The sequence below is a fragment of the Oenanthe melanoleuca genome, chromosome 17 (genome assembly GCF_029582105.1).
Source record: "Oenanthe melanoleuca isolate GR-GAL-2019-014 chromosome 17, OMel1.0, whole genome shotgun sequence".
In the NCBI taxonomy this organism is placed as follows: domain Eukaryota; kingdom Metazoa; phylum Chordata; class Aves; order Passeriformes; family Muscicapidae; genus Oenanthe; species Oenanthe melanoleuca.
This window is the reverse complement of record NC_079350.1, coordinates 3,945,387-3,967,117: the sequence shown is the minus strand read 5'-3', so window position 1 is coordinate 3,967,117 and position 21,731 is coordinate 3,945,387. Positions and strand designations below refer to the sequence as shown.

Sequence of the window (21,731 nt, the reverse complement as noted above, 5' to 3'; positions counted from 1 at the left end):
TCAGCAAAATTACACTTTATTTTGTTGGGTTTTTTTCCGTTGGGGAATTTACTTTGATGGATTGTAACTTAAAAAGGCCTGGAAAAACCACATGCAAAAGAGTTTCTAAGTAGCAGCTAAAGTTTCTATTCCAGCATTACAAGCTACTCCAAATGATTTCCAAATTCCCAGCTATAAACTATTCCATTAAACAAACAGTTTGATCTTTAAACCCCCTCCACCCTACCCCAGTTAGTGCAGTGCAAAGGAAAAACCCAAGGAATTTACATATTATTTTCCAACGTATCCCATTGCGATTCCAAATGACCTGGACGAACTAAAATAATACATACAATTTTCTCACCATCATAAAAAAACATTTCCCTTTCTTATTCACAGATATATTTGTGGCAAATGGCTGAATAATTACTTACAAACAGAACAATCTCTCTTTTTTTTTTTTTTTTTTTTTTTTTAACAAGTTTCTTACACCAGTAAACACAAGAGGGAGAGCTCTCTGGGGAGGGGGTTTGGCAGGGCAGGCAGAGGGTGGGGGTCCCTTTGGGGTGTAAGGGACAGAGGTGCCCTGGTCCCTGTGGCAGGGCTGTGCCCTCCCTTGCCACCTTTCCAGATTGGCCACGTTGAACAGGAGGGGCTGTAAGGCTTTAGGATGTGAGGCAGAGCAGGAGCCACCAGGGGTTTGTGTGTCCCACCCACCCAAATTCCCCCTCAGCTCCAGCACGGCCTCTGGAATGGGAATGGCACCCTCTGCTCTGCACAGGAGCAGGGAATCCTCATCTCCCTGCTGGCTGCTCCCCTCAAACTGAGCATGGGAGGGGTTAGCACCAAACAGTACCTTGGGAACGCCCTGAGCCCCCCCGTGTCCCTGTCACCTCCTGCCTGCCCCAGCCAGCTCCTGCTGCACCAGTGGGGCACCCCCAGAGCTCCAGAGGAGCAGGGAGCAAGGCAGGGTGGCTCTGGGCTTGTCACTGAGCAGCAGCATGTAATTCCCAAATTACAGCATCCCCTTGTCCTTGAGAGATCCAAACTCTTCCATTCCTTATCCCTGTTTGCAGACCCCCATGCCAGGGACTGGGGGCATCAGCACTGCTCACCCACCCAGCACTGGCCTTTCCCAGGATCCCACAGCAGGAACACGATGCTGCACAGCAGGACCACCACAAATCCCAGAGGAAAAAAACATCAGGGCATGGAAGCACCAGCTGAAAATGCCACATATTGAGAGAAGCAGCTCCTGGGGCTCAGATAGAGGGAAGTTGTTCCCTGTCACGCTGCCACACGTGTATTTTGTTTGTGTTTGCACTTTGGGAAGGGCAGACTGGGACAGAGGGTGCTCAGGACACAGTGGGAATGTCACAACACAAGGACCTTCACTGGGCAGCAGCAGGAACAGCCTGTGGGAGGAAGAGTGGGGGGCAGCCCCCAAAAGTGCACACAGCTGGGCAGAGGAGGTGCTTTCACAGCTCAGGGACAGCGCTCAGGACTTCATCCCATAGCCCTCATTCAGGTGGGTTTGCCCTGAGCTCATGAGGTGGGATTTGTCACAGCTGCAAGGAAAAATCAGCCTGGCCTGGGGTGGGTCCTGCTGCCAGCAAGGGGAGGGACACATCCTCTGCTTTGGTGGCCTCTGACACCCTTGTGTGGAGCACATCTCCAGCCCTGCAGTGCACAGAGACCTCCTGCTCACCACTGGGACCAGTCTGCTCCCTGGGCACCCCCCTGCCTGCAGCAAGGCTGGTGGGACTGAGGTGACGGAAAGAAAATGGGTCTGGGGGTGCCAAAAAGGCTCTTTCCCCTCCTGAAGGTCCACTTCCAGCTACATCTGAGGCTCAAAACAGTCACAAGCCCTCTCCTCCTCCCAGGCCAGGTGTCCCCAGCCTGCTCCTCGCCCATGGCTGCCAGGGCACTGCCAAAATCCTGGCCTGGGGACCACCTGGGTGCTGTGGCAGGGGGTCTGCACTGCCTCTCTGGGGCTCCCTCCCCTGGAAACCCCCAGACTCTCACCAGGCACAAAACCTTCAGCCTCACCCTCGCACCACCATCCCCAGGGTGGCTTTTAAAGCCCCTTGAGACAGAGGAGGGGTGCAGCACCCACAGCCTGCGGGGCACCCCAGAGTCTCTGAGCTCTGTCCATGCGGGGCTGCACCAACGCCATCCATCCCACAGCCCTTCAATCTTCTGTACACGGAGCAGGGGCAGCCTGGAGGCAGGGGGGGTGGTGAGGGGCAGTCCTGGGAGGTGTCCAGCACGGGGACAGTGTGCTCGGGCTGCAGCTGCCGGCTCCGGGCGCTCGACGACTTCCAGCGGCCACGGCCGCCCTCACTGCACCCCCTCCTCCTCCACGTAGGTCGAGGGGAACCAGCCCACCTGTGGGGGACAGCAGAGGTCAGGAAAGCTCAAGGGGCACAGCACAAAGCCTGCTGGAGTTCAAGGATTTGGACAACTTGAGGGATTGTTGGGGTGTGCTGTGCGTGGACACCACGGTGCTTGTGGCACTGGGATTGTTGCCCTGGCTGTTCCCAGTCCTGGATGTGCCAGATCCAGCTGGTGTGAGCCATCACCCTGATTTGGGATGGAGCTAACTCCAGTACATCACCATGGATGTGCTGCCTGCAAGGGATCAGGGGAGGAACAATCTGTCCCCAGTGCCACAAAATCTGTGGGACACCAGGTCAAGCCACCAGGCTGCTGGTTTTCCAAGGATGCTGAGCCTGACATCCCCCAGGGGCAGGTTTAGGGAAGATCAGACATGCTGCCATCCAGCTGTGTGCACTGCCACTGTCACAAATGGCCACACAGAGGTGACATCCCACCCAGAGCCCAGGAGAATGAGGGACACACACCCTTCCCTCTCCATCCTGACAGCAGGGAGCACCTCCCACGGCAGGAGTGGGGCAGCAGTCTCTCTGGAAGCACTCACCCTTCCGTTGGTTTCCCCTTTCCACCATCCCTGGTCCCCTCCAATCCTGCTGTAGATCTTCACCACGTCCCCCTCCCGCAGCGACAGCTCCCGCATGTCCCGCGCCGCGAAGTTGTACCGAGCCACGGCCGTGCCCACCACCCGGGGGGTGAACACTGCAGGGACAAAGCACAGCCTCAGCACCAGCCCCACGCTGGCTGAAGCCTGGGGAAAGCTTGGACAGGTTCAACCTGGGTTTTTCCAGCACGGCGCTGAGAGCTGGAGCAGCTGGGATGGAGGGGTGGCATCGCCTGAGCTGCGCAGCCCCGCACGGGTCAGGGTTAAACTGGGCTCCTGCTGGGCTTTGAAGGGCTCTGTGGGCTTGGGAAGGCACTTTGCTGGTCAGGGGATCACTGGGGTGAGGTGGTAAAAGAAAGGGTTCCATAGGAATACACAACCATTAGCAAGGAAATGATGGAAAAATCCTGCTCAGCTCTCGGTCTCAGGTCTGGGAGGTTTCCTTGTGGAGCTGCCACCCAGCTCCCAGCACCTGATGGAACCCCCTGCTCAAATGACTTTGTCAATCAGCTTGGATTTAAGCTAGTTCAAAACCAGAGTTGCTGGGAATGGATTCTCCTAGAGGTGTTGAGCAAATCCTGTGTGCTCTGCTCCTAACCTGGGACCTCCCTGCTCCTGTCCCTGCCAGGGAGCAACCTTGGGAACTTGGTCCCATTAGAGACCAAAGGGTGTCAGTCCCTAACCTTGGGATGAGGGGATGACCCCAGGAGCCATCCCAGACCTCCCCCAGCCCCAGGGATCTCCATCACTTCAGGCAGGGGATGCTCAGGGGAAGCACAAGGAGGAGGAAGGCGGGGGCAGCACTCAGCATTCCTGCCCCAAGGTCTGGGCACAGGGAAAAAGGCTGGAGAACAACAGTGGGGGAACAGGATGGGCAGAGGAGGAGAAAAAGTTGGCAAAAAAATAAAAACACTCTGCAGGGATGTTGTGTTTCACTCCCCTCTTTCTCCCAGGATTTCCAAGGGTTAATTTCATCTATAAAAGTGTGCAAACCAAGGTTGAACAAAGTTTGAGGGAAAGCTTTGCCCAGGTTTTCAGCTCTTGGGGTGGGAGGAGATGAGGATGGAGATGGAGATGGTTTGGACACACAGTGTGCAACCACTGGAGGGTTCATCCACCCTGGCCAGGCAGCCAGGCTGGAGAATGCACAGAAATCATGGCAGCTTTGAGCTCTTCCATCAGGAGCTTGCTCAGAGCCCCTTGCTACACACATCACTGCCTGCAATACCTTCTATGCAGTCAGAGAATCTCAAAATCCCAGATTTATGCTTGGAAAGTTAAATGTTCTTCCCAAACATGGCACCAAGGAAGGCACATGTGGCTTTGCTGGGGGTTTTCTCTACCCAGCCTAAAGGAGAGACTGAAAGATATAAACTTCAATGGGAAGAAAATCTGTCAGGATTTTGCTCTGACCCCATCAGGAGAGAGGATGACACCAGCTTGGAAAGGCTGGGGCACCACAGCACTCTGTGCAGGGACAGCCCAGGTGTGTCCCTGTCCCCTCAGCAAGGGGCTCCTGAGCAGCCTCAGACAGCAGAGCTCAAACCCTGCAGGACACTGGGATGTTCTCCTGGAGGACAGGGAGGATCAGACTGGGACAGGAGCAATGCTGGTGACACACATGGGATAAGCAGGTCGAGCTTGAAGTACATCATGAGATCCCAAAGTGCTACATCCACTTTTTTTGTTAATTTTAGCCCCTTTTCTCAAACAGCAACAAGTCCATCTCCTCCCTGCCTTGATTTTGGGGAGAGGGGGGCATTGCATTTTGCTGCCAACCAAGCCATGTTTAATTAACTTAATTATTTCCCAGGGAGCCCCTGAACTGCCTGTGGGATGGAGGGACAGGGGGACCCAGAGGTCCCACTGGTGATGGCTTTCAAGCTGGGGATGGTGGCAGGTCTCTCCAGCAGGGAGAGGCACTGGTACCTGACCAGAAGGGACTGGAGGAGCTCTGAGAAGAAAAGTTGAGGCCCTGAGGACTGAGAAAAGAAAAGTTGTAGGAAGCGCAGGAGGCTGCAAAGAGGTTAGAGAGAAACAGAAAGAGGCAGAACACGCATTAAAAAGGAAATTAAAATAAAATATTATAAGGCACAATGCTTTAAAAGCTGATGGAAGGATACAGGGCAGAGCATGCAGGGGGTCCTGTGCTGGAGCTGGGACAGCTGAGAAAAGGTCTGGCCACAGCCCCACAGTCACTGGGGGCTCAAAATCCATCCTAGGGTTGTATTTAACGCAAAAAGATATTTAACCAACTTTTAAAACCTATCTTCTTTTGGTATTCTTTTCTAAATATACCATGGAGAAAAATATTTAAAGGTGATTTTTCCCCACAAAGCAGTCAGTTCTGCATTCAGGCTTTTGGACAAAACAACATCTTGCATTACTGCACTTTTTTCTTCCCATTTGTTTTGATTTTTTCCTTTCTTTTTCTTCCAGACACACACTTACCCTTTCACCCATCACCTCTACTAAAGGAGCCCCACTGGGATTCAAACACCACAAGTCACACTGGAACCGGATCCATTAAAACACAAAAATCTCACGTGGGTGGGAAGGACAGGATCAATCCCTCAAAGTGAAACATCACATCCCTGCTCCCAGCCAGAGGGTGGGCAAACCACAGGGTGAAAAACCACAGAGGAGGGGAACCAGCCTGTCCCAGCAGAAAGTGTCCCTTCAGAGAGCAGCAGTGATCCCTGACCCCAGCACCCCAGACCCATCCCAAAAAAGCCACCAGCCCATCTGCAGACTGAGCAACTCGAGCCCTGCAGGGGAGCAGTGAATCCCTTCACCCACTGCTCCCCCAGCTGGAAGGGGCAGGTTCCCAGCTCTCCTGGGCTGCTGTACCTGGGGAGCGGGTGAAGCTCCTGGAGGTAGAGCGCTCCCGGGATTTGTAGGGGTATTTCAGGGTTGTGTCCAGCTGCTTGAAGCTCTCCTTCAGAGAGTGGCTCTGGTAGTACTCAACCAGCTCCTGGGAAGGGAAGGAAAGAGAGGCACCTGGCTGTCTCTGCCATGCCCTGCATGACCTGCAGAGACCGTGCTATAAAGGGGAACAAAGTCCCACCAGCAAACTTTCGAACTTCTTGGCTTCCGTGATGTGAATCCAGTTGTCCTTCTCCACCACCTTGATGTGCTTCACCTCCTCGTTGAACCTGCCAACAACAGCAAAGACACTCAGAAAAAAACCACAGCCACCTGCTCCAGCCCTGCCTCCTCCTCTGAGTGAGAAATAGAGAATGGTTGAATCCCTGGGTGGGAATCACTCACTTGATGCTGATGGCGAAGCGCTCGGCCTCGGCCGGCCGCTCCCGGATCAGGTACGTGCCACTCACGTGGGACTTGAGCAGGTTGTCTGTCTGATGCCTCTCCATGTTCCCTGCAAACCTGAGCCCACAGGTTAATTAGCTCATTTAATTTATTAAAATGGGCTTGTATCTTTAAACAGGCACGTTTTGGATAGAAAAGAGACATGCCTTTTTTAAAGGTGTGAAGGTTGGAAGGCAAGTGGAGAAACACCCAAAATATCCTGAGCAGGAAGAAAAGTGCCCTGAGATACACAAGAAGCTGCTGAGCCACTGAACCACACAGAGAGTGGCCTCTTCCCTTTGAAGTACCTGCCACCTGGAAAAACCCACTAATTGGGAATCAGTCTCCAGGTTAATGAGGCCTCAGCAAGAGCTGGAGAGCAGGGATGATTTATATCCATGAATTCATAAACCTGGCTGGAGTTGGAGAGAAGGACCAGCAGGCAAGCAGGAGTTGCCTCCTTCCTCCCACAATCATTTTTTGGGCACAGAAAACAGGAAGAGAAACCAGCATCTCTCTTTTTGCCCCTGACCCTTTCCACCAGTGAAGAAATCCCCAGAGCTGCTGCTTTCAACACCCAACCACCACCGTGGCAGCTGCTCCATGGCCACAGAGAAAGCAGGAGGCAGAGCACTGCTGGTCTGCACTGGGAATTCCCTCCTGGGGTGGATTTCTGAGCAAGTACAGCCATGAGGCAAGGCAGGAGTGTGCTGGTGTGTGGCACTCACCACGGGTACGCCGTGTAGTCGATCTCCCGCGAGGGTGGCCGGCTGTTGGGGGGCTGCAAGGGAGAGTTGCTCATTAGTGAAGAGCCTGCAGCTCCTCAGGCTGTGCCTCACGTCTGGGATGCTCCTCTCCACTGAAAGCTTCCCTCTGCCAAGCCATCCCTGGATTCTGGGCTCGGGCAGAGGAGGGCAGTGTTGTAGCTGAGCATTGCTCCCAGCTGGGATGAGCAGGCTGTGTTTGCTCATTTACCTGAGTGGTTTTTAATTGGGAAGCAGCTGACAACATTACAGCAAGCAGCTAAGAGCAATTAAAACAAACCAAATGCAGTTTTCCTGCACTGGGTCTAATCTCCAGCACTCTGCTCCTGTCTCAGCCCTGCAGAGGGGGAACAGAGCTGGATCTGCTCATGCCAACCCCAGCATGGGGAACAGGGCTGGGACTGCCCTGCCCTCACACCTGCAGCCATGGGATGAGGGATCCACCTTCCCTGGGAGCCAGAGGCTTCACTGAAGGTCCAGGGCAGGACTGAGGTCTCGAGGAGAAGGCTGAGAAAAGTGACAGGGACAAGCCCAGCACCTGCACCCCCTGGCACTCCCAGCTCCATCTCCTGTCTGGCACTTACCCTGGCATCCACAGGGCAGGGTTTCACTGAGGAGCTGGGGAAATAACCCGACTTCTTCGTCTGCAGCAGCCTCCCCTGCAAGGCCAAGCTGGCATCAGGCTGGGGCGGGCACTGGGAGCACTGGGGGCACTGGGCAGGGGGGGGACAGGCCCCAAACTGCCTCCCCACCCCTCACCCCTGCACCAGCACAGCCCACAGGTAAAGGGGACAAGGCAGGGTCACTGGTTTGGAAGCTTGCAGGGCTCCCCAGAGGAATCACTCTCACCTCCCACCAGGGAGAGTCGGGGTCCCCCCTGAGCAGCTCGATCACATCCCCAAGCTGAAAGGTCAGCACTGGCTTCCCAGGAGGGGCTGGGGTTCCATGGTAATTCTGCACTGCCACCATCTTAGGACCTGGCAGAGAAGCAGAACAGTTTCACAACTTTGTCCCTGCTGGAAAAAACCCCAAACAAAACCACCCCTCCTGAAGCCTGCTCCTCCTTATCCCTGACACGGCACAGCAGGCAGGGCTTAGGGGCAGGAAACATGAAAGCAGAAAGGAATGGTGTCCACAGTGAGTGCTCTTGGCTCCTGCACTTACATGCATGACTGAGCTCCCTGAGCAAAAATAAACCCAGGAAGGACCCAAAGCTCCCAGCACCTGGGTTTGACCTCACTGGGGCACAGGAGCAATGCCTGGCCAGCACCAAGCCCTGCCAGGCTCAGAAGTGGCAGCACAATTGCAGAAGGGCCCAGGGGGCACTCAGCTGCACCAAACAGCAGCTGGAGCTGGGACTCCAATGCCCCTGAAGCTCCCAGTCAAAGTCCACTTGTCTGGCCAACAACTGCACATTAAATAAACTTCCCCCAGTGCACCAAACCCACAGTGTTTGTCCTCAGAATGCCTCCCCACCTCGGCCTCTCCCCTCCCAGCAAGAGCACTCTGTGCTTGTTTTGTTGATTTTTGTTTTAGTTTTTTTTTTTAACCACAAATTTGATTCAGGTTTCTTTTTTGCCAGGCTTGGCTTTCCTTCCATCAGAAACAGCACAAAAACAAATTGTTCTTCTGCTTGGAGCCAGAGCAGGGGCAGAGCAGGCCCAGAGCTCTGTCCAGGCAAGATTTAAGCACAGGGAGATAAAAGTGATTGCAGTAACCTTTGGGCAGCCAAAGAAATGATGTGGCAGCAAGGACAGGACAGAGCCCAGGGCCCCATCCCTGGCCAGGAGGGTGCACAGGACCCTTCTGCAGCTGCTAAAGCTCTGTCCTGGTTTTGGGGGAGCCTCCCCCTCCCACACACTCAGTTTTGGGGATTCCTGCAGCCACAGCCCTCCCTGCCCTCCTGTCACACAGCAATGCCCTTACCAGGTCCTGCACCCAGGGAATCCTGCAGAGAAAGAGGAAAAAGGCTCAGTGAGGACACATCAGCCCCAGTTCTCCCTACCAGCCCCATCTGATGCCACTGGGATGAGGAAACCTCTCCCCTGATCTCCCTGGTACCCCCAGCCCACGGAGCTCACCCCAGCTGGGTGCTGGCAGCTCCTGGGGGCTCTGCTGCTGCCTAAACTGGGCCAGTTTTGGGCTGGAGAGGAGGCCACTGGTCCCAGCCCTGCCCCAGAGGCCAGTGCTGGCTCCTGCCATGAGCTGCCCACACCCAGACTGGCAAGGACAGGGGGTGAGGGAAAGGGCCAAACCACGTACCTGCTCTGCTGAAGAACCTGCAAGAGCAAAGGGGGGATAAGGGGTTAATTCAACAGGCAACAAACCCCACTTGCTGCTTCTCTCGATGCTCTGAGTACCAACAAGGCAGCAGCAGGGTGTGGAGCTGATGCAGGAAGCCCAGAGCAGAGCTGGGGTCACTTGGGTCACCCCTCTGCTCCAGGAGGGCAAGACCTGGGCAGGGACTGCAGCCACACAGGGGCATCTCCTCACTGCCACAAAGTTCTGCAATTTTATTTCTTCCCCCCTCCACTCCTCACCCAAAACCTCTCCAAAGCCACCCTGTGTCACCCTGGGCTGAGCATCACCAGGGCTGAGCTCAGCTGAGTCCCAGCTCTGCCCAGCTCAGACCAAGGACACAAATTCTTGCTGTACTTTGGGACATCTGGGGTCCAGAGAGGAGCTCTCTCCTCATCAGAAACGTTCTCCCTGCTGCAGACCATCCTGATTTCACTGGTAAGTGATGAAGAATTGATAATCTCTCTGAAATGCTCACCCACTGCACAGGGCTGCTGTGATTCTCTGCCATCCATGGGATGCAGCTCTTTGTTTTGGGGAATTTTGGCTGCTTTGTTTGTATTTTCAACCACCAGCCAACATGAATTACAGCCCTGGCAGGTGGGTGAGAGCTCACTTGTATTTTTTAATACATTAACAAACATCAGTGCTTTATAGAGTGAATTTCTCAGATCATTCACGTGCATATATATAATAACTCACCCATCTTGCAGGGAGGAATAATCTCCAAGCACTCCTTGTGAGCACCTGCTCCACACTTGGGACAAAGATAGCCCTGGTAGAAGGTTCCTCTGTGCCAAAAATTATTAATTAATTAATTAATTAAATAAATAAATAAATAGGTCAGAAAATCCTAATCCAGCCTCAGCTTTGAGATTTTTTCTTTCCATGTTTTAGTGCAGCTCAGCTGTTGCTCACCTCAGGAACATCCTGCAGGCTTTGCAGTTGGTTGTCTTCTCAAATGTGTACATCTGGAAGTTGTGGTGATTTGCATTGGCTTTCTCTGGCTTTATGTTGGACCTGGGGGAAAGGACCTGGGGGTTATCAGCCTGTCCATGCTGGCATTTCAGTCTGAGCTAGGACAGCACATGAAAGCAGTGTGAAAGGAGATCAGGGCTGGGCTGGGGAGAGGGGATGTTTCCCATTTCTTCCCCTGGGACAAGAGTCATGGATTTGTCCTGAGCCAATCATCAGCCCAAGCCCTGCCCTGCTCAGGGCCAGGTCCTGCAGCACCACCCTCCCTCCTCACCCTCCTGCTCCAGCCTGGTGCTTCCCCATGGGCCAGCACCAGGTGAGGTGTCCCTTCCGAGACTCACAGAAAGGTTTGGGTTGGAAAGGACATTTTAAAATGTCCCATCCCATCCCATCCCATCCCATCCCATCCCATCCCATCCCATCCCTGCCATAAGCAGGGACACCTCCCTCTATCCCAGGCTGCTCCAAGCCCTGTCCAGCCTGGCCTTGGGCACTTCCAGGGATCCAGGAGCAGCCACAGCTTCTCTGGGCAGCCTGTGCCAGGACCTCACCACCCTCCCAGGGAAGAATTCTTTCCAAATATCCCATCTCAGTTTCAGAGACAAAATCCATTTTCAGAGATAAAATCCATTTTCAGAGATAAAATCCATTTTCAGAGATGGGATGTGGGGATGCTCAGAGAACAGTTCCAAGCTCCCTTTGCACAGGGACTCATCCAGCCAGCCACAGGAGCTCCCCCAGCCCAGGTTTTGCCACCAGAGCTGCTCTGCAGTGACCTGCTGGCCCAGGACACTTTTCCCCCCTGCCTGGCAAGTGGCTAGAGCAGCCACTCATGCTCACATGGCCATTTCAAACTGCTCCATCCACTTCCTCTTCATCTCCTCTGTCTTGCAGAAGAACTGGAAGCCCTGCTTGCCCTGCAGGTGGATCAGGTAGAAGCCGTAGGACCACTGCAGGAGAGAAGAGAGCTGGTCTCACAGAGAACACCCACACTGCCACTGCCACACCTCAGCCCCTGCTCTGAGTGCTGTCCCTGCCCCTTCTGCTGGGCCATGGCCAGGGGGAGCAGGGGAGGAGGAAGGGGAGCTCCTGTTTCCCTGGCACCTCCCAGCTAACCCTGCCTGAACCAGCTGGCACTGTGCACTTGGATTTATGGTGGCACATGGGAGAACCCAGATCCTCCTGCTCCACTGGGTGCTCCCCAGCCATGCAGCCTGTGGCTGGCAGCAAGGACAGCCCAGGAGGAGAGTGTGACCTGCCCCCTGCACTCAGCCTGTGTCCCACACACTGCACACACACACCACAGCCAGAGGGAAGCTCTGCTTACCATTTTTCCGTGGGACTAGGAAGCATAGGAGAGCAAAGGGGAAATAGATTTCATTAAAACACAAAGCCAGCAGCATTCCCAAGTGGCAAAATTGGCTGTTCTTACCCCAGTGTCCCTTATCCCATCTGCACATGGGGTGAGTTAAGCTAATGGGGCTCTGCTGAAGCAGGGACTGGGAGGTTTTCCCTCCATGGCTGCAGTCAGCATCAAACCACAGGAAAATGATGTTCCTTCAGTGCTTCCAGTGCCAATTCTGGCAGCCTGGTGTGCAAAGCTGCCTTTCCAGGCTCCTCCACCCCGCAGCTTGTGGGAGAAAGAACATCCTGCACTTCCCTCCCTCCCTGCCCTCCTCTCCTGCCCATCTGATGTTTGCTCCCTGACACTGGGCCAGAAAGCAGAGAGCAGCTTCCTCCCTCCTAACTGCAGCCACCCCAGGCTCCTCAGGGCTGTTCTGCCAGGACACAGGTCAAGGATCCAGCCCAGCCCCACATTAATAAACATTTCCCAATGCTATTTAAGGCTGCCCTGAAAGTTGAGCGTTTATTTTCCAGCTTTTTCCTATTTTAAAAGGCTAATGAGAACATACTACCCTGAAACAACTCCAAAATGCTCTCCAGAGCTAATCCTTGGTCCACCTACCTTCTTAATGTCCTTGTTATTCATGGGGTCATCAGTCATCTTGTGGAAGAGCAGCTCAATAATCTCCTTCAGCTCATAATTGTATCCTTTCCTCTTGCAGACTATCACCACTTTATCAAATAAAAATAAATACCTGCCCAAAGCAAGCAAACAAACAAACAAACAAACACACCATTAAAAACTCCAAGGGGAGGGATTTGGGAAGCTCTGAGGAGCTCCCCAGCCAGCTCTGCTCAGTGCTGGTGCCCTGCTGTGATTTCACACTGGTGCTGGGCTCTGCCAGTGAAGCTGCAGGCAGTAATTAAACAAATGAGCTGCAGGGGGATGGTCAGTGAGCCTGGGGCCCCGTGCACTCACCTGTCCTGCTTGGTGTGGTTCACTATGGAGCGCACCTTGAGCTCCCCGTCGATCTTGGGCCGCCCGAACTCCTCCAGCTTCACCTGCTGCAGGGAGCAGAGCAGGGCTCAGCCCCACAGCCAGCCTGCAGGGCTCTGTGGGCAGCTGGGAGCCCAGAGCCGTGTGGGGTGCACCCCCAGCCCTGCCAAGGCTCCAGGGAGCAGCAGCACCCTCTCCAAGGGGATGGAGGATGCTCCAAGGAAACCCCTGGAGCTCCAGCACTGCCACCCCAGGGCAAGGCTCAGCACTCAAAGCATTTTTGCAAACCCTTCCCCACCTCCAATAAGCTTTTCTTTCAGAGGTATCCACAGTAATTAAGGATTTTGTCTCTGTTGAATAACCATCAATTAGAAGTTCATAATTTCCCAATGAAATCAAGGCTTCAAACCCCCAAACCCTCCAGGGCTGCTGATGCCCAGCAATGGGGCTGAGTGACACCTCTGGAGCTTTCTCCTTAAACACCTGGTTGAAATTTTGGGGATTTGATGCCTTTTTACATGAGCCCTTCTCCTCCTCTTTCAGTTAACCTCTCTACTCTCAACAGCAGAAGAAACTCACTTTTTAAATAAAAGCCAGAAGCTTGGGGAATTTTGGGTTCTCCCTACACTAATAATATGAGAAAAAGCTGAAGAAACGTTTTTAGGATAACACCAACAAGAGAAGCCACCCTCCATCCCAGCCAAAGCAGTTTTGTGATGGAGCATCCACCTCAGGACCATCAGCAAAACACAAGAGTCTGAACAGCTGGGGATCTTTCAGCATGTCAGAATAAGTATTAATCACCCAAAAAAGCAAATGTGTTAATAATAATCAAATTAAACTGGGTTCAAGACGATTTTCCAACTTACCAGGTTTTCTATAGAGCTCTGAAATTCACTTATTTTCTTCAAAGTCTCTTTGTCCCTCTTGACCTCATTGATGTACATGGCCAAGTCCTTAAAAAAAAGAATGAAGAGTGGTTTTTACTTTACAATTACCTCACCCAGGAGGACAAACATGATCCTGGCTCCTGAATCCCTCAGGAATCTGAGCAGGACTCCACAGCCTGGGCCAGGTGAGGCTGGTGGTGCTGCCAGTGCTGAGGGGCTGCAATGTTTTCCATGTCCCAGAAGATGGCAATGCATGAACCCATGGCAATGCATGAATCCAGTGCAGCACAGAGACCCCAAACCCCAAATTTTTATCCATCAAAGAGGAGGATCCATCCCTTCCACTGGAACAACTTCTTGCACCTTTCAGAGAGGATTTGCTGTGCCTGTTTGCTTCTTATCTGCTCCCTCCTTGACCTCAGCAACAGCTCTTGTCAACTTGGATTAAATCTGAGCAGGGGATTTTTTAAGATATCCCGCCCTGGGTCAGATCTTGCTCATCTCCCCAGCACAAGAAGGGTTAATCACAGCCCATGATCACAGATCTATGTGACAATGCTTGTAACGTCACCCAGCCAGGGATGAGAAAAGACACAACCAAAAGCCTTGTGAAGCAGGGACACACAATTCCAAGGAAACACAATTCCAGGGAAACACAGTCCCAGGGAAACACAGTCCCAGGATTTGAAATAACAACGTGCAGATGTTGGCTGTGGAATTTCACTGGGAACTCAGTTCTGCATTCTCAGGCAGAGGGTTGGTACCTGCACCAAAAAAAACCCACCAAATTTTTATTTTTTTCCCCCTGCCCTTGCCTTGCAAAACCAGCTATTAAAACAAAATAAAAGGGAGCTGAATCCCTTTGGGAATGTCACTCCTTCCACCCCCCTGCACAGCAATGTCTGCTGCCTGCCAGCACAGCAGACAGAAAGGCTGGACTTGTGATGAAAGACATCACTTGGAAGTTAAGCCTTGGTTTACAGATCAATTAAAACCATAGTGAATGGCTCCCAAAGCCCCCCGAGCCCAGCGTGGTCAGAACTGCTCCCACACTCTCCTGGTGATGGGGAGGAGCAGAAAGAAACCTCCCTGATGGTTATCAACATCTTCCTGCACCAAATGCTGAGTCTGCAGCACAGGCAGAGCAAATAGACATTTATTTTCCAGCAGTGGTGCTGGTGATGAGGCCACGAGCAGGGTTTAGCTGCTGTCACCAGGTCCAGCGTTCATCTGAGGCCACAGCACAGGGCTGGGAGTGCAGTGTCCTTCAAACACCCCCTCAGAGCCACACAGCTGCCCTGGATGCCTGGGCTGGCAGGGTAATGGCTGGAAAGGTCACCCAGCTTATGTAAGCACCAGGAAATGCAAAACGTTACAAAAGCTGCAGCTCTGAGGTGGAAAACAAAGTGAGCACAGGGATGGATCCTCCAGGAAAAAACCTGGAGTTAATGAGCATCCTCCAGGCAGCCCCTCCTGACAATGGGTGTGCTGTGGATGTGTGTGTGGGGAGACATATCCCAGTCACAAAACATTTGGGTGATTCTACAATTTGGTTTTTTTGCTGCTGGTGGTTTTGCTGAGATTCTGGGGGCTCCAGCTAAAAGCTGACATAAAAATAAACTTCAAGCAAAGCAAACTGTTGATGCCAAAAGTCATCAATTGTTGAAAACACATCTTCCCTTTAACAAAATAAAATAAAAAAGTGTGGATTAAAGGATTTCCACCCAGCACCTGGCTAACAGCAGCCAGGGGAGGCTCCCCACACACATCCCATCACTGCCACACTCCCTGACTTGCTGATACCCCTGGAGCTCCTCCAAATCCCTCCCAGCAAAACCAAAAGCTGGATCTGGCACAGGCTGTGCTCACACAGCAGCAATCAGGGAGAAGCCCTAACCTGTCAGCAGAGCCTCAGAGGGGACAGGGCTCTGCAAATGGCCAAAAGGAGCACACCTTGCTGTTCTTCCACCCAAATTTTGGTCTCACACAGCAGAGGGATCCTGAGCTCTGCTGCACCCCAAACCCAGCCCAGCCCCCTGTACCTGCATTGCCTCCAGAGCCTCCTTCAGCTGCTGCTTCTCTGGCCGCTCTGAGGAATGGCTGAGCAGCTCCTGAGCAAGCAGAAACGGATAAAAACAGTTTGGGTGTGCTGGGGAAGATGCCCAGACCCTGCTTGCACTGGACAGGGTCTGCCTGAGTGCTGGCAGGGGGTGCCAGGGATGGCAGGGAGGTGCCAGGGAGGTGCCAGGGATGCCAGGGAAGTGCCAGGGATACAGGGATGCCCAAGCAGGCAGCTGTGGCTGCAGGACAAACACACCAAGGGCTGGTGCTTGAGAGATCTGTTCCATGAAGTTGGAGGAATTTCACACATAATCAGATTATATGCAAGCTTATTTTATATTCATTAAGTGCCTCTCGTGGCTAGCAAGTGCAGAATTACCCTGTACTTTAGGAGACAGCACAAGTACTATGTTGTGTTAAGCAGCTCTAGTAATTATTTTATTTGAAGAGGAATTAAAAATCCCAACCCTTGCTCTGCATTTGGCAGTGATTCACCCTCCACTGACAGAGGTGAAAGATGCTACAGCAGAGAGGGAAAGGCCAGTGCTGAAAAACTTACTTTTAACAGGAGATGATACTTCAAAACTCTCTGCATTGGAACCACCAGCAGATCTTGCAATTTGAATTTCCCATCCTGGACCTTTAGTGTGCATTCCTAGAAAGGAGGTCAATGAATCAGCAGTGAATAAACAGCAGCTTTCCACCTAACAGAAGTCTCCAAAGTCTTGAGAATGTTTGTTTGGCTTCTGTAAACTCAGTTCTGATGGCCACAGACCAGCCAGGGCTGGGCTCCCACCACAGTTTATCCAGGAATTAATTTCTGAATTACAACCATTGCCAGGCAAGGGAGCTACTCCAGCCTAATGAGATGCTGCTCATCCCCAGACCTGGGAAAATGTCAAATGAAACCCATTTTCCTCAGCCAGCTCCTTGCTGGGCCAGGCTAATGCAGCTGATTTGTGAGGGGCTGGCACTGAGCATGCAGCCTGTGGCTCTGGAGTGGCTGATGAGCAGTAAGTCATTAAGATGAGCTAATTGTGGTCGCAGGAAGTTTTGCCACCTCTCCCAGACTCATTTCTGCTGGCTGAGCCCCTCTGTGTGACCTGGCAGAGCTGCCACCAGGCAGGGAGAGCAACTGGGTGCTCCAGCCTTGATGTGAGACACAGAGAGCACATTTTACACAATCCCTAAATGCAGCTTTATCCCTGAATGGGGCTTACACAGGGAATCAAAGCAATTTGTGGAGGGTGAGGTAACGTGTACAGACAGCCAGGCAAATTCCAATTAGCATCAAGAGCAAAGCAGGAATCAGAGCTGGGTAAAACAGCAGCTCAAACAATGCATCCCTTCTGGGGCTCCTTTGATTCCTAATATCTGCATCAGCCCCTATTCACACTAAAGAGGTTGGGGCAGGAATTCTGGTGTTTGCCTGGGGATTTGGATTTGCCTCTGCTGCTGGTGGCTTTGGAAAACCACGTGGATCCTGGTTTGGGGATGCTCAAGGCCTGCAAAACTCAACTTGTCCCAGCCAGTCCCACTCAAATAAAATCTGGTTTGTTTTAATTTGGATAAACATGGGGAGGAAGGACAGAGGGCGGGTCTGGTGAAGAGATAAGGGGAAAGTGAGGGATCAGGACAGAACCCCCAGATCAGCACAGACACTCTGCCACTCCTCTTGTGGCAAACCCAGCTCTCCCCAGGGCCCACAGAGCTGCACAGAGTCCTGCCCAGGCTGTGGAAGGGGCTGGGGCAGCACCAGCCCTGCTCACCTCCACCTTCTGCCGCACGTCCTCCCGGCTGGCCAGGAGCTGGTTCAGGGTGTTCTGGGCATACTCCATGTGGCTGCAGTACCTGCCATAAATCAGCAGCCTGCAAGGGAAAATCACAGCTGAGACTGGCAATGCTGGCAGCTCTAAGCTGTTATAAAAGAGAGATAAATGTGTGCACAGCCAAAGGATGAGGCAAACAGCTATTCCCCTGTTTAACTGCTTAGCAAAGTATCAACACTCCTTTATTGTGTGGCTTCTTGACATTTAGATCTTCAGCATTTGAACATTTAGAAGTTTCCATGCCCATGGAGGTGATTCAGCTCATGATGAGCAGAAGGGGCTGAGTGGCCAGAGCAGAGGAGCTTGGTTTTGGAAAATTAAATGAGACAGTGGGATGAAATTCTTCCTCATGAGGGTGGTGAGGAACTGTCCAAAGTGGCCCAGAGAATTTGTGGCTGACCCTGGAAGTATCCAAGGCCAGGTTGGATGGGGCTTGGAGCAACCTGGGATAGTGGAAGGTGTCCCTGCCCATAGCAGGGGGTGAAATGAGATAAATTTTAAGGTTCCTTCCAACCCAAACCACTCAGGGATTCTAGGATGATCCTATGTCACATTTTTGAATCATTCCTTCTTGAAAGAGCCACAGGGACCTAGAGATCAAGAGCCTGGGTAATTGGGAAAAGAATGTTGTCACAGCCTTTGGAAACACAGTGAAGCTCTGTATGGACACCCTGGGCTATAAATTTAAACACTGACAAAAGAGCAGTTTTGTCTTGGATTCCCCCTTTTCCCTCACTGCCCTCATTAATCCTGCCTGACAGGTTTGGGTTTTCTCCCCCTTCCTGGCTGTGAGCTGCTCTGCTGCTGCTCAGACACATCTTCCATCACAAACTGCAGCTCATCCATTATTTGGGGGCCTCATCTCTCGATGGAGATGACCTGGGAACCACTGACCCAGTGCTGCTCCATAAACAGGGGACATTCACACCCTGCAGGGAAGTGAATAAAGAGATTTATGGAGCCACAGCCACAGCCAGCAGAGATTATTCTTCTACCTTTTCCCCCTGACAACTTGTGCACAGGCACAATAATATCTACCTTGCCAGCACGGGGAGAGCTTCAAAGAGGCTTCAGGAGCATAAATTCAAACCTCTGGCTTCCAGAGAACGAGATTTACAAACTATTTCCTTAAAAAAGGCCCCTGCAAAGCCAAGGAGCAATGCATCATTTTTCCAGAACGTCTCCAAGGATGTGGAGGGAAGCAGGAGTGATTTGTCATGGATATGGTCTCACATCCAGGGACCAACTGGGGACTCTGGAGCTCTGTGCTCCTTTCTGCTGGGGCAACACTCTCTCCCCAGTGAGTTCACCTTCTCCTCCTCCTGCACTGAAATTCCCTTGCTGTAGAATTTGCAATTCCTGACTTTCCTGATGCAGGAAAGGACTCTGCCTATTTCCATCAGGCTGCTCCAAACCCTTCATCCCCAACAATCTGATTTTAGGGACTTCTCCAAGGCAAAACCCCCCTTGAGCAGCAGTTTCCCACAGCACTGATGTCCCCAAAATCTCCAGGGACTGAAGAGAGCTTCATGCATGGAGCTGAGCCAGAAATTGGGAGATCAAAATCACCTAAGGGAGTTCTACGAGTATTTTGAAATTTTTTGCATTCTTCTTTGGAATGTTTGTAAAATTTAATCCAGAAAGAAATGTCCTTTGTAACAAGGAACCCCATGAATGATGGAAGATGTGACCTCACGGTGTGTTATTAATGCAGATGGTATTTCTGGAGTTATTGACTTCTGAGTGGCATTTCTGTGTCTAGACACTGGTTTAATCACAGTGAAATAACAGCCTGGCACCATTCCACAGTGAATCACCCTTTGATCAGTATTAAGGATATTAAAGGCTTTTATCAACCTTATCTCTGTGTGCTGGGGTGCTCCTGCCTGCAGCTGCCAAAACTCAGGATTGATTCTGTTTGTGAAAGAAACCTTTACATTTATTCATTGTGCAAGAGGAGCAGGATGAGCTCTGTGCCAAAAATGAGATTCTTTGAGAGTGAGGAGCCCCTTTGATGTGAGCAGAGCCTCCCCTGCACAGGATCCACCCCACCACATCCCAGCCCTGTGCTGCAGGGGAGCAACACAAACCCCCTGAAGGCCAGAGAGGTTTTGCTCCATTCCAGCTCACCACAAGCCAAACATTCCCATCTTTATCCCCTCAGATGTGTCCCCACAAACAAATTGGATATTCAGTCTCCTACAGGATGCTGAGGTCAAGAAAAATCCAGGTGCAAAGGATCCAAGGGAGCCACAGGACTGAGAATGGCCAGGGGAGGTGTCCCAGCCTCTGCCCTGGATGTCCTGACAGCTCTGGCTGGGTTTGGCTGCTTTAATGGCAGCACTGGGAGATATTTCAGCATTTCCCTGGGCTGCTGGGAAAGGCATTTCTGGAATCACAGAATCATCTGAGTCCAACCATCACCCCAGCACTGCCACTAAACCACGTCCCTAAGCACCACAGCCACACAATTTTGGGACACTTTCAGGGACTGTGACCCCACCACTTCCCTGGGCAGCCTGTTCCAGTGTTTGACAACCATTCCAGCAAAGAAATTTTCACTAATATCCATTCTAAACCTCCCCTGGTGGAACTTGAGGCTGTTTCCTCCTGTCCTGCTGTTACTGGGGAGAAAAGACAGATCCTCACCTGGCTCCAACCTCCTTTCAGGCAGTAGTAGAGAGTGAGAAGGCAGAGAGCAACAACTCTGTTTAAATCTCAGAAAATATCAACCCAAATCTGTTAAAACTGGAGCTGCCTGAAGCTCTGAATTCCTTTACCTCTCCTTGAATTCCAGGAACACTTTTGCCAGGCTGCTTCCTCCAGACATCATCGAGACATCAATGGCTCTCAGGAAACTGAAGTGCACTTTAATTAGGTCCTAAAAGCAAACAACAGTCAATACTTTAAACACAGTCAAAGCAGGTGGGCAAACAGAGCCTAAAGAAATGCACATTCCCTCCTTCTTCAGGCAGGGTTTCCCCCCTTTCAGGTGTTTGTAAAGAAAGTTGTTTTAGTGGGATGCAGCCCTGGCTGGCCTGGAGGACAGGGTGTAATTCCACAGTGTAATTCCACCTGAGGTTACACACTGAGAGATGCCCCAGGATGGGGAGGGAGGAGGAGATGGGATGGAAGGAGTGGAGGAGATGGCAGGTTCTGACCTAGACCCTGCACAAACCAGAGCAGAAATCAATCCCTTCATCACCCTGTGCCCAAATCACCTAAACCAGCTAAAATCCAGAGCCCCAGCCCTGAAACATCCACTGGATAGAATTGTTTTCCTACCTAGAGTTCATAAATTCCCCACCTCTAAAATGGGAGTGTTAAAGAATGTCTCCTAAACCAATTTAAGCTCCACAGCACACAAAAGGCTGAAGCTCTCCAAGTGAATGCACAAATCTAACAGGAAATCAGAAAACCTCCTCCTAAGCAGGGAGAGGGCTGAGCTGCTGTGAAAAGAACAAAGATTAAAGGCACAATGCCCACAGTGTTACCTCCAAATTGATAAAAATAGCTTCCATGTCTTGGGGAGTCAGTACCAGCCTCAGGGGGTTCATATAGTTCTGCAAGAGGGAAATGGAAAAGGGATTGAGGGACTGAGAGAACGAGGCTGTGCCAAGCATTTCTATTTTCTGCTTCCCCAGCTGAGTTTACCTGGGCAGGTTTCAATGAGTTTAAGCACTTGCAAAGGCAGAGGATGACCAGGGAGAGAAGTGGGAGGCAGGAATCACCCCTGAGCTCCCACTGCTCTCCCAGGGGCGGGGAGGTGCAGGACCCCCACCCATGGGTGCCCCCTAAAGCAGCAGCCCTTGGCTGCACTGGTGCATCTCCCCAGCTCTTTATCTCCCTGGAATTCTGCCCTTGAGAAGGCAGAGATGATGTGATTACATGGGCAATGCCTTCCTGAACAAATACATATTCATAGGAACATCTACGTGACTTGGGACTCCAAAAAACCCCAAATGCAACACAGCCAAGAGGGGAACTTCCACCCCAGGACCTGCAAAGCCCTTGTAAACTTTAATTGATATGAAAGCAATAATTTAACTCTTCCTTCTTACTGAACCAGAGGGCTGTGGCTGTTTCCAAGGAACTGTTCCTTGGAAACATAAATGACAAATATATTGGGACATTTTCCTGGAAAATGGGAAACGTGCTTCCATTTTTCCAGCCTTGCTTCACAGCTTCTTCAGGGAAATTCCAGCAGACAGAGGGAAAGAATGGCAAAAGGGGAGGAAACAAAAGCATCAGGGTGATTAGAAATGGCAGCTTGATTTTCATTATTGC

The 21,731-nt window shown here is 51.9% G+C and overlaps 1 protein-coding gene across 2 annotated transcripts in view; it reads right to left on the bottom strand.

The window, feature by feature from the left end:
* VAV2 (vav guanine nucleotide exchange factor 2) overlaps window positions 1-21,731 on the bottom strand; it is a 117,056-nt gene continuing 95,325 nt past the window's right edge. The window contains exons 7-28 of one of the 2 annotated variants that reach the window (XM_056505496.1): window positions 20,939-21,007; window positions 20,225-20,325; window positions 17,385-17,484; window positions 16,175-16,270; window positions 15,597-15,665; window positions 13,534-13,620; window positions 12,647-12,732; window positions 12,290-12,422; window positions 11,164-11,273; window positions 10,267-10,368; window positions 10,051-10,139; window positions 9,313-9,329; window positions 8,977-8,998; window positions 7,900-8,027; window positions 7,635-7,709; window positions 7,015-7,067; window positions 6,248-6,364; window positions 6,045-6,132; window positions 5,828-5,951; window positions 4,907-4,993; window positions 2,921-3,075; window positions 1-2,367 (exon numbers count right to left, since the gene is read on the bottom strand). In XM_056505496.1, the coding sequence (XP_056361471.1) occupies window positions 2,320-2,367; window positions 2,921-3,075; window positions 4,907-4,993; window positions 5,828-5,951; window positions 6,045-6,132; window positions 6,248-6,364; window positions 7,015-7,067; window positions 7,635-7,709; window positions 7,900-8,027; window positions 8,977-8,998; window positions 9,313-9,329; window positions 10,051-10,139; window positions 10,267-10,368; window positions 11,164-11,273; window positions 12,290-12,422; window positions 12,647-12,732; window positions 13,534-13,620; window positions 15,597-15,665; window positions 16,175-16,270; window positions 17,385-17,484; window positions 20,225-20,325; window positions 20,939-21,007 (1,956 nt within the window). In that variant the 3' untranslated portion in view covers window positions 1-2,319. The remainder of the gene's footprint in view (window positions 2,368-2,920; window positions 3,076-4,906; window positions 4,994-5,827; window positions 5,952-6,044; window positions 6,133-6,247; window positions 6,365-7,014; window positions 7,068-7,634; window positions 7,710-7,899; window positions 8,028-8,976; window positions 8,999-9,312; window positions 9,330-10,050; window positions 10,140-10,266; window positions 10,369-11,163; window positions 11,274-12,289; window positions 12,423-12,646; window positions 12,733-13,533; window positions 13,621-15,596; window positions 15,666-16,174; window positions 16,271-17,384; window positions 17,485-20,224; window positions 20,326-20,938; window positions 21,008-21,731) is intronic. The other variant, XM_056505495.1, reaches the window with a different exon arrangement.